The sequence below is a fragment of the Haliotis rubra genome, unplaced genomic scaffold (genome assembly GCF_003918875.1).
Source record: "Haliotis rubra isolate DU_JTF1 unplaced genomic scaffold, ASM391887v1 Scf110, whole genome shotgun sequence".
NCBI lineage: Eukaryota > Metazoa > Mollusca > Gastropoda > Lepetellida > Haliotidae > Haliotis > Haliotis rubra.
In genome coordinates this window covers 1,897,818-1,910,628 of record NW_025765004.1, presented here as the reverse complement: position 1 = coordinate 1,910,628, position 12,811 = coordinate 1,897,818, and the positions used below count along the sequence as shown (strand labels likewise).

The 12,811-nt window shown below is 45.5% G+C and overlaps 1 protein-coding gene across 1 annotated transcript in view; it reads right to left on the bottom strand.

Annotated features, from left to right (window-relative positions):
* The window catches only part of LOC124286347 (SCY1-like protein 2), a 163,829-nt gene that overhangs the window by 92,512 nt on the left and 58,506 nt on the right, over positions 1–12,811 (bottom strand). The window contains exon 10 of the mRNA XM_046722711.1: positions 5,931–6,044. Within this exon, the coding sequence (XP_046578667.1) occupies positions 5,931–6,044 (114 nt within the window). The remainder of the gene's footprint in view (positions 1–5,930; positions 6,045–12,811) is intronic.

Here is a 12,811-nt window from a genome sequence, read left to right as displayed (position 1 = left end):
ACCTGAGACAGTATTATCATGATATGATAGTAATTAATAAAGACATTAGAACTGACTTGGATTAGTCCATTGTATATAGTAGGTAGTTGCATGTTTAACCTTGCATGAAGCATAGCCACTGGAGTGTAAATTTGTTTTGATAAGAGTGTAAGCAAAATGGGATGTAGGCAAAATGGGAACATGCCCTTCCTAAAGTCACATTCTGCTTATATGTCAAAACAACATGATACTGTCCAATGATCAGGAAGTAAGGTAAATAAACTGTTCCATCTGTAACCCCTACTTGAAATGAATTCTATTTACTGGGATTATTTCGAAGGGTTAGGGTTTAGATTTAGGATATAGGTTTAGGGGATAGGTTTAGGTTTAGGGTTAGGCTTTTTATAAAAACAAATCTATTCTTAGGCATAGAATGATGGAAAAAAACACCAGGATTACCGGCGGAAATCTTTCCATGTACACTAGGCACATAAAGAAAATGTGCATACAAAAATTTAAAATCGAAATTTATCAAACCTGTGTAGACACATAAGGATTGAAACTCAGAGATTAGTGACATGTATCCAACATGCATGCACGTGCCATGTTCCGTGACGTCAGTGGGTTTGTCCTTGAGACGTGCAATATGTTGTTGCACGTGCATTCCGGGAAAGAGAAACAGAGCAAATGAATGCCACACAATACTGTCACTTTGGAAAGCTCAACCCCTGCCCTTGCGATCGTTAAAAAAATTAAACAGCTATTGAAACGCATAGCATGCCAAGGCTCACGTCTGCACAACGTCATGAGGCCATTGGGATGGTCCGTGGGGGAATGTCTCAACGACAAGTGGCTGCACATTTCCACTGCCACCGGAACAGCATTTCTGCACTGGTGAGACGCTACCAGAACACAAATGATGTCATCGATCGGCCACGTTCTGGACGTCCACGTGTAACAACGCCAAGACAGGACATATGGATATGGGTGACCCATCTTCGCCACAGGTTTCAGACTGCAGTGATGACTGCCCGAACCATCCCAGGACTTCGCCGTATCCACCCCAAAACAGTTCGACAACGTTTACGTCATCATGGGATCAGACCACGACGTCCCGCCATACGGCCTATCCTGACACAACGTCATCGACAACCTCGCCGAATGTGGTGCCGAAATAATGTCCGCAGACACTTGTTTTGGTGGAGAAATGTTTTTACAGATGCGTCCAGGTTTAACATTTCACATAGTGATGGACGTCAACGTGCCTATAGATGCGTGGGAGAACGTTATGCACAGGCCTGTGTCTTGGAGAGGAATCGCTTTGGTGGTGGTTCCGTGATGATTTGGGGTGGAATAACAGCACGCCAAAGAACTCCTTTGGTGATTGTTCAGGGTATCTTAACTGGTGTGGGCTACAGGGATCAGATTCTTTGACCTGTGGCAATTCCTTTTCTGCAACGTCATGGCCCTGGGTTAACATTCCAACAGGACAATGCCCGCCCTCATACGGCAAGGGTTGCTATGGATTTCTTGCAACACCACAACGTTGACTTACTGCCTTGGCCTGCAAATTCACCGGATCTCTCCCCGATAGAGCATGTTTGGGAAGAGATGGATCGACGTCTACGCTGTCTTCCTCATCCGCCAGATATCGTCCTTGACCTTGCAACAGAACTTGAGAGAATCTGGTGTGACATCCCACAAGCCTTCCTTGCACGTTTGATAGGCTCTATGCGTCGTCGATGCACTGCTGTTCTCAATGCCGATGGTGGACATACCCGTTATTGAGCTTGTGACATGGTCGTTTGACCCCTGTCCCGCTTGTGGACTCGTGACGTCATTGTGATTGACTTTTCAATTGAAATTCTCCCAACTTGTTATGGTCTCATGATCCCTCCATTAAAGTTTATATGTACCTTTGACATTGTTATCGTACTTATCAACTGGGATCATATTTTGACAATGCACAGTTTCTTTATGTGGCTAGTGTATTCTACCCTTACTAAAATTTACTTGACCAAAAGTTAATTGTAGGCAATACAGGGACAACCTGACAAAAAATAGTGTTTCTGGGTATAAGGTGTCTTTATTCTTTCTGAATGCATTTCATTCATTTGAATCGACAAAATGTCATGGAATATAATACATATATAGAAAATATTGAAAAAATATGTCAATTTCACAAGTCCTAATTGATCAGTCAGTCAAAACACACATGCCTTGGTCAGCCATGATACAGGTATTTTATTTCATTCAGCTTAGTTATCAAGGAGGTCACACAAATAACAATTACTTTGCAGATTTAATCAAATGTCCAGCAGCATCAAGGAACTTGAGTGGTGTTCTCCTGCCAGTCTGGTGGTGCTCTTTCAGTCGGAGCAGTCTGGCACCCAGTTCCCTGTACACACGCCTGTGTGTCTTGGGCAGGGGACCACAATCCATCTGGGTATGGTTTGACTGGTCTATGGATTCAATGTTCTTGATGTTTGTGACAAACAGGAAGATGTTCGGTTTGGGTTTTTCAAAATATGATGCCATCCCTCAAGATGGGTATCCATCCTGGGCCCAATATTGCTGAACTGTGTCCAGATTCCTACAGGAAAGCCTGCCTTATCATCCACCCATGTGCTGGTCATATAGTCATTGAAGCTGTTTATCTCTCCGAATCTGGGCCTTCATCCATGGCTGTGATCCAAGTGTCTTGTACCATGTCTTGTGGAAGGAGTGGAAGGGCAGCATTGAAACTTTAATTTGCCATTCATTATCACAAATATCATCATGTCATTTAATTCAAGTGCTACTGCAATAATTACCCATTCTCAAAACTCAACAACATACCCTTTTTTGTAGGCAAACTGGAATGTAGGCAAATTAGAATTGTAGGCAGAATGGGATGTAACTGCTAATGACACCTAGTTTGCTGAGCTGGAACCCCCTCCTGTTAACTGGCTTCATCAATTATATTGTAATCTTTATAATTAAGCTCATCCCATTGTCATTATATTGCTATAGTTGTACATATAGCAGTATATATATATACTCGGCATCATTAATGAAGGGTCAAGCTATTAGTAACACTATTTCTTTAAAATTGTGAAAGCTTCATTTTTGTTTGAAATATATACACCTGAATGTTTTACAAACTTTCTTAACCGTATGAAAACACACATCAGGCCGTTGAAATGTCATTATTACGTTCTTTAACGTCCGATACATTCTGTTACAAATGGCACATTTTATATTGAACTTGTCAATATGGAAATCGGCCTGCCACTGAAAGGCAATGAATTGCACGTGCAAGTCGCTCTATCCATGGAAAGTTGAGAACAATACACATGCATTGATGCCTTTTCACTGTCGTTCACTGTTCAGGTACCTGTTTGAAATCGTAGCTTAAAATGAGACGTTTTTGACACTTGCTGAAAGGGACCAGTGTATAGGCCTTTTGGAATCTGGTCAAATTCAGCAGCAGGTTGCAGTCAGCTTTAATGTGAGTCAGACTGCTATTGGTAGACTGTGGAAGAGATCTAGATTTCAAGCCAGTGGGAATATGCACGTTGACCAAGTTGTCCCAGAGTCACAACAGTCCGAGATGATAAGCACATGATTGACACTGCGCTACGTAACAGATTCCTTAATGCAGCAGCAGATCTTCAGAGAGAATACTTCAATGTTAACCATGTAAGGGTATGCAGGAGCACTGTTCGTTGCCGGACTCCCCTGTAGGTGACCTGCAGTTCGTCCACCACGTGACAGGCAGGTGCGTTTGAGATGGAATAGACATCATGGCCGCTGGAATCAACGTCAATGGTCTCGTGTGCTCTTTACATATGAAAGCAGATTCAATTTGTCCTTCTGTGATGGTCGGCAGAGGATTCATCGTGACGCGATGGAGAGTGAATCAGGGGGGGGTCTGTCATGGTTTGGGCATGGATAACTCCTAATGGACGTACTCCACTGCATGTGGTTGACGGTAATCTTGTGCAATCTCATAACATAATGCATCATGGTATTTTCATGGTACATCTAATCATCTATAGCATCATTCTAGAACATCAGCATCTTTGTACATCTTAATTGATGTATGACTGGATGACTATGAGATGTAACAAGAACCGGATTATCCATTGTCTTCATGGACCCACGACATTCTAATGCAATTTTTCTTGAACATTCTCACCTAATACTACTCTTATTTTTAACCTTCTTAGTGTACAAAAATCCATCTAATGCTATTTTAACTCGTCCCTTCCATTTTGGAACAGTGATAAAAACTATCATCATCACAGACACATTTATACAATTTATCAATGCATCCACTGGCCTCTGTTACGAAAACATGCTAATCGACTTATCTCACTGGCTTCTGTCATGAAAACATGCTAATCGACTTATCACACTGGCTTCTGTCATGAAAACAAGCTAATCGGTGAAAAAGGGTAGCAGTAACATGTAACAAAGGGATTTTGTCCTATGTTGGTCATTTTGGTGTGGGATTTTGTCCAAAGAAATTTTGTCCTATGGGATTTTGTCCTGTTGGGATTTTGTCCGTCCCCTTTGGCAGTTATTGGTGCAACATCTCCAGTAATTGAAAGCTTATACCCATAATAATCAGATTTGCATCACCCTGAGCATCTGGGACTTCACTTTCTGAGTAAAGTAGAAATTCTAGAACAATTTTGTGTGCTGGCAATTAGGTGACTCACTTTGAGTTTGTGGGTTTAAATCATGGTTGGGACACAACTCCCCCAAAGTACTAGAATTTGTATCTCACTAAGAAATTATAATCCCAGACGAAATGCATGCTACATTTGACAACTTTGTGTATTTATAGATGGTACACTTGCCTGACAATGTTTAACCTTTACACATTTCTAGATTTGATAACTGATTATGTTCAAGTTTTAATCTTCATTCTTCTGTACAACAGTTCATCTGTGGGGCAGGTCTGACACCACATCCACAGACTCACCATTGTCTTAGTCGTACTGGTCTATTATCAGTTCAGATAAACAGATTTTATTATATACTGGTATTTAAGTGTGAAAGGCAGATAATTAGGAGTTTGAGAAAAGTGATATTTTCACTGCAGTACTTCTAACACAACACAATAAATGGTAATGTAAACATATGCTTTTTCCCAAATACATTTGGTCTGCAAGCATGGGCATCAGATAACATAATCTCCAGGAACGAAGTTCTCAACACTCAGTTAATGGCCAAGTAATTCGAATTCAGTGCAGTGGCACAGTGGCACTTTGCTCAATGTTTTAATATGTATCAAACTGCTGTATGTTCTCTGTGTCACTATACATGTATGTGATATTTGAGAATAAAATTTCTGTTCTGTTCTGGTACTGAGCAAGTGAGACTGTGAGCGACTGTCCCTTACTGCATTCATTCACACCTCTCTTGGTGCTTGTTTATATTTGTTCAGAACATGTGAGTTACGAGCTGGCTGCATTCAAAACTCACCTTTTCCATACAAGTGACTTTATTTCACTTAATAGCCAATGGTGATTTCCCCGTATTTATACTTTTTGACTGTAAAGTGTTGATTTATTTCTCAAATGCTCTGTTCTCCTTCTCTTAGCATGCCATGTTTGTGTTCTGTATCCTACAGTATATGTACACCAGCGTTCTGACATTGAAGACTAAAGGGATTGTTTGATGTATATAATTATAAGTGCTGATCTTATTCCTACAATGACAATAAAATGATAGCAATTGATACCAATGTATGTTGATTTGAATTTTTGTGTTATTTCCAATACTGAACTAGACATCTTATCTGTGCGCTTGAACAAAGAAGTTTTGATTATTGTTTTTCACATCACTCGATGACAGATGCATCATCTTGGACCAGACAAATGAAATGTGTATTATGGTAGGCAGCCCACATTGGCAGCATTTGAATGATCTGTTATAAAGCTGAATATACTGGACAATACCTTTACATTCGTTGATCTGTAGAAGAGTGACTTTGCCCGTGGTAAAACCATCTTCTTGATGATACTGTCATCCAAATATTCCTTAATACCATTTATAGCAGCAACAGCAGCTTCCTGTTAACAGAGCATTGAAAACATTATATCCATATTGAACAGAACAAGTTAAAGCATATGAAAGTGACAAGACTGTGTGTTTGCCAGTTATATTATGCTGTTAATATATATACATTTGCAAATACAAATAGCAAACATTTTCAGTGCTAATTAGAAATTAAGCTACTAGGTTCTGTAGTTCACTTAAATGTTTCTGGAATAGTAGATGAGACGGGATAAAAAGGGTAAGGAGGAAATCTCTACACAACATACATCCTTACAGCATGCTACACTGCCACAGTGATACATCCACTACTAGCTCCCTGGAGGGCAAGTGTGACTGAAGTCACCAACACTGACACAGTCATACATCCACTACTAGCTCCCTGGAGGGCAAGTGTGACTGAAGTCACCAACACTGACACAGTCATACATCCACTACTAGCTCCCTGGAGGGCAAGTGTGACTGAAGTCACCAACTCTGACACAGTCATACATCCACTACTAGCTCCCTGGAGGGCAAGTGTGACTGAAGTCACCAACACTGACACAGTCATACATCCACTACTAGCTCCCTGGAGGGCAAGTGTGACTGAAGTCACCAACACTGACACAGTCATACATCCACTACTAGCTCCCTGGAGGGCAAGTGTGACTGAAGTCACCAACACTGACACAGTCATACATCCACTACTAGCTTCCAGGAGGGCAAGTGTGACTGAAGTCACCAACACTGACACAGTGATGCATCCACTACTAGCTCCCTGGAGGGCAAGTGTGACTGAAGTCACCAACACTGACACAGTGATACATCCACTACTAGCTCCCTGGAGGGCAAGTGTGACTGAAGTCACCAACACTGACACAGTCATACATCCACTACTAGCTCCCTGGAGGGCAAGTGTGACTGAAGTCACCAACACTGACATAGTGATACATCCACTACTAGCTCCCTGGAGGCAAGTGTGACTGAAGTCACCAACACTGACACAGTCATACATCCACTACTAGCTCCCTGGAGGGCAAGTGTGACTGAAGTCACCAACACTGACACAGTGATACATCCACTACTAGCTCCCTGGAGGGCAAGTGTGACTGAAGTCACCAACACTGACACAGTGATACATCCACTACTAGCTCCCTGGAGGGCAAGTGTGACTGAAGTCACCAACACTGACACAGTCATACATCCACTACTAGCTCCCTGGAGGGCAAGTGTGACTGAAGTCACCAACACTGACACAGTGATACATCCACTACTAGCTCCCTGGAGGGCAAGTGTGACTGAAGTCACCAACACTGACACAGTGATACATCCACTACTAGATCCCTGGAGGGCAAGTGTGACTGAAGTCACCAACACTGACACAGTCATACATCCACTACTAGCTCCCTGGAGGGCAAGTGTGACTGAAGTCACCAACACTGACACAGTGATACATCCACTACTAGCTCCCTGGAGGGCAAGTGTGACTGAAGTCACCAACACTGACACAGTCATACATCCACTACTAGCTTCCTGGAGGGCAAGTGTGACTGAAGTCACCAACACTGACACAGTGATGCATCCACTACTAGCTCCCTGGAGGGCAAGTGTGACTGAAGTCACCAACACTGACACAGTGATACATCCACTACTAGCTCCCTGGAGGGCAAGTGTGACTGAAGTCACCAACACTGACACAGTGATACATCCACTACTAGCTCCCTGGAGGCAAGTGTGACTGAAGTCACCAACACTGACACAGTGATACATCCACTACTAGCTCCCTGGAGGGCAAGTGTGACTGAAGTCACCAACACTGACACAGTCATACATCCACTACTAGCTCCCTGGAGGGCAAGTGTGACTGAAGTCACCAACACTGACACAGTCATACATCCACTACTAGCTCCCTGGAGGGCAAGTCTGACTGAAGTCACCAACACTGACACAGTCATACATCCACTACTAGCTCCCTGGAGGGCAAGTGTGACTGAAGTCACCAACACTGACACAGTGATACATCCACTACTAGATCCCTGGAGGGCAAGTGTGACTGAAGTCACCAACACTGACACAGTCATACATCCACTACTAGATCCCTGGAGGGCAAGTGTGACTGAAGCCACCAACACTGACACAGTCATACATCCACTACTAGCTCCCTGGAGGGCAAGTGTGATTGAAGTCACCAACACTGACACAGTGATACATCCACCACTAGCTCCCTGGAGGGCAAGTGTGACTGAAGTCACCAACACTGACACAGTGATACATCCACTACTAGATCCCTGGAGGGCAAGTGTGACTGAAGTCTCCAACACTGACACAGTGATACATCCACTACTAGCTTCCTGGAGGGCAAGTGTGACTGAAGTCACCAACACTGACACAGTGATACATCCACTACTAGCTCCCTGGAGGGCAAGTGTGACTGAAGTCACCAACACTGGCACAGTGATACATCCACTACTAGCTCCCTGGAGGGCAAGTGTGACTGAAGTCACCAACACTGACACAGTCATACATCCACTACTAGCTCCCTGGAGGGCAAGTGTGACTGAAGTCACCAACACTGACACAGTCATACATCCACTACTAGCTCCCTGGAGGGCAAGTGTGACTGAAGTCACCAACACTGACACAGTGATGCATCCACTACTAGCTCCCTGGAGGGCAAGTGTGACTGAAGTCACCAACACTGACACAGTCATACATCCACTACTAGCTCCCTGGAGGGCAAGTGTGATTGAAGTCACCAACAGTGACACAGTCATACATCCACTACTAGCTCCCTGGAGGGCAAGTGTGACTGAAGTCACCAACACTGACACAGTGATGCATCCACTACTAGCTCCCTGGAGGGCAAGTGTGACTGAAGTCACCAACACTGACACAGTCATACATCCACTACTAGCTCCCTGGAGGGCAAGTGTGATTGAAGTCACCAACACTGACACAGTGATACATCCACTACTAGGGCAAGTGTGACTGAAGTCACCAACACTGACACGGTGATACATCCACTACTATCTCCCTGGAGGGCAAGTGTGACTGAAGTCACCAACACTGACACAGTGATACATCCACTACTAGCTCCCTGGAGGGCAAGTGTGACTGAAGTCACCAACACTGACACAGTCATACATCCACTACTAGCTCCCTGGAGGGCAAGTGTGACTGAAGTCACCAACACTGACACAGTGATACATCCACTACTAGCTCCCTGGAGGGCAAGTGTGACTGAAGTCACCAACACTGACACAGTGATACATCCACTACTAGCTCCCTGGAGGGCAAGTGTGACTGAAGCCACCAACACTGACACAGTCATACATCCACTACTAGCTCCCTGGAGGGCAAGTGTGACTGAAGTCACCAACACTGACACAGTGATACATCCACTACTAGCTCCCTGGAGGGCAAGTGTGACTGAAGTCACCAACACTGACACAGTCATACATCCACTACTAGCTTCCAGGAGGGCAAGTGTGACTGAAGTCACCAACACTGACACAGTGATGCATCCACTACTAGCTCCCTGGAGGGCAAGTGTGACTGAAGTCACCAACACTGACACGGTGATACATCCACTACTAGCTCCCTGGAGGGCAAGTGTGACTGAAGTCACCAACACTGACACGGTGATACATCCACTACTAGCTCCCTGGAGGGCAAGTGTGACTGAAGTCACCAACACTGACACAGTGATACATCCACTACTAGCTCCCTGGAGGGCAAGTGTGACTGAAGTCACCAACACTGACACAGTGATACATCCACTACTAGCTCCCTGGAGGGCAAGTGTGACTGAAGTCACCAACACTGACACAGTGATACATCCACTACTAGCTCCCTGGAGGGCAAGTGTGACTGAAGTCACCAACACTGACACAGTGATACATCCACTACTAGCTCCCTGGAGGGCAAGTGTGACTGAAGTCACCAACACTGACACGGTGATACATCCACTACTAGCTCCCTGGAGGGCAAGTGTGACTGAAGTCACCAACACTGACACAGTGATACATCCACTACTAGCTCCCTGGAGGGCAAGTGTGACTGAAGTCACCAACACTGACATAGTGATACATCCACTACTAGCTCCCTGAGGGCAAGTGTGACTGAAGTCACCAACACTGACACAGTGATACATCCACTACTAGCTCCCTGGAGGGCAAGTGTGACTGAAGTCACCAACACTGACACAGTGATACATCCACTACTAGCTCCCTGGAGGGCAAGTGTGACTGAAGTCACCAACACTGACACAGTCATACATCCACTACTAGCTCCCTGGAGGGCAAGTGTGACTGAAGTCACCAACACTGACACAGTCATACATCCACTACTAGCTCCCTGGAGGGCAAGTCTGACTGAAGTCACCAACACTGACACAGTCATACATCCACTACTAGCTCCCTGGAGGGCAAGTGTGACTGAAGTCACCAACACTGACACAGTGATACATCCACTACTAGATCCCTGGAGGGCAAGTGTGACTGAAGTCACCAACACTGACACAGTCATGCATCCACTACTAGATCCCTGGAGGGCAAGTGTGACTGAAGCCACCAACACTGACACAGTCATACATCCACTACTAGCTCCCTGGAGGGCAAGTGTGATTGAAGTCACCAACACTGACACAGTGATACATCCACCACTAGCTCCCTGGAGGGCAAGTGTGACTGAAGTCACCAACACTGACACAGTGATACATCCACTACTAGATCCCTGGAGGGCAAGTGTGACTGAAGTCTCCAACACTGACACAGTGATACATCCACTACTAGCTTCCTGGAGGGCAAGTGTGACTGAAGTCACCAACACTGACACAGTGATACATCCACTACTAGCTCCCTGGAGGGCAAGTGTGACTGAAGTCACCAACACTGGCACAGTGATACATCCACTACTAGCTCCCTGGAGGGCAAGTGTGACTGAAGTCACCAACACTGACACAGTCATACATCCACTACTAGCTCCCTGGAAGGCAAGTGTGACTGAAGTCACCAACACTGACACAGTCATACATCCACTACTAGCTTCCTGGAGGGCAAGTGTGACTGAAGTCACCAACACTGACACGGTGATACATCCACTACTAGCTCCCTGGAGGGCAAGTGTGACTGAAGTCACCAACACTGACACAGTCATACATCCACTACTAGGGCAAGTGTGACTGAAGTCACCAACACTGACACGGTGATACATCCACTACTATCTCCCTGGAGGGCAAGTGTGATTGAAGTCACCAACACTGACACAGTGATACATCCACTACTAGCTCCCTGGAGGGCAAGTGTGACTGAAGTCACCAACACTGACACAGTGATGCATCCACTACTAGCTCCCTGGAGGGCAAGTGTGACTGAAGTCACCAACACTGACACAGTGATACATCCACTACTAGCTCCCTGGAGGGCAAGTGTGATTGAAGTCACCAACAGTGACACAGTCATACATCCACTACTAGCTCCCTGGAGGGCAAGTGTGACTGAAGTCACCAACACTGACACAGTGATGCATCCACTACTAGCTCCCTGGAGGGCAAGTGTGACTGAAGTCACCAACACTGACACAGTCATACATCCACTACTAGCTCCCTGGAGGGCAAGTGTGATTGAAGTCACCAACACTGACACAGTGATACATCCACTACTAGGGCAAGTGTGACTGAAGTCACCAACACTGACACAGTGATACATCCACTACTATCTCCCTGGAGGGCAAGTGTGATTGAAGTCACCAACACTGACACAGTGATACATCCACTACTAGCTCCCTGGAGGGCAAGTGTGACTGAAGTCACCAACACTGACACAGTGATGCATCCACTACTAGCTCCCTGGAGGGCAAGTGTGACTGAAGTCACCAACACTGACACAGTCATACATCCACTACTAGCTCCCTGGAGGGCAAGTGTGACTGAAGTCACCAACTCTGACACAGTCATACATCCACTACTAGCTCCCTGGAGGGCAAGTGTGACTGAAGTCACCAACAGTGACACAGTGATACATCCACTACTAGCTCCCTGGAGGGCAAGTGTGACTGAAGTCACCAACATTGACACAGTCATACATCCACTACTAGCTCCCTGGAGGGCAAGTGTGACTGAAGTCACCAACACTGACACACAGTCATACATCCACTACTAGCTCCCTGGAGGGCAAGTGTGATTGAAGTCACCAACACTGACACAGTGATACATCCACCACTAGCTCCCTGGAGGGCAAGTGTGACTGAAGTCACCAACACTGACACAGTGATACATCCACTACTAGATCCCTGGAGGGCAAGTGTGACTGAAGTCTCCAACACTGACACAGTGATACATCCACTACTAGCTTCCTGGAGGGCAAGTGTGACTGAAGTCACCAACACTGACACAGTGATACATCCACTACTAGCTCCCTGGAGGGCAAGTGTGACTGAAGTCACCAACACTGACACAGTGATACATCCACTACTAGCTCCCTGGAGGGCAAGTGTGACTGAAGTCACCAACACTGACACAGTCATACATCCACTACTAGCTCCCTGGAGGGCAAGTGTGACTGAAGTCACCAACACTGACACAGTCATACATCCACTACTAGCTCCCTGGAGGGCAAGTGTGACTGAAGTCACCAACACTGACACACGGTGATACATCCACTACTAGCTCCCTGGAGGGCAAGTGTGACTGAAGTCACCAACACTGACACGATACATCACTACTAGCTCTACTAGGGCAAGTGTGACTGAAGTCACCAACACTGACACGGTGATACATCCACTACTAGCTCCCTGGAGGGCA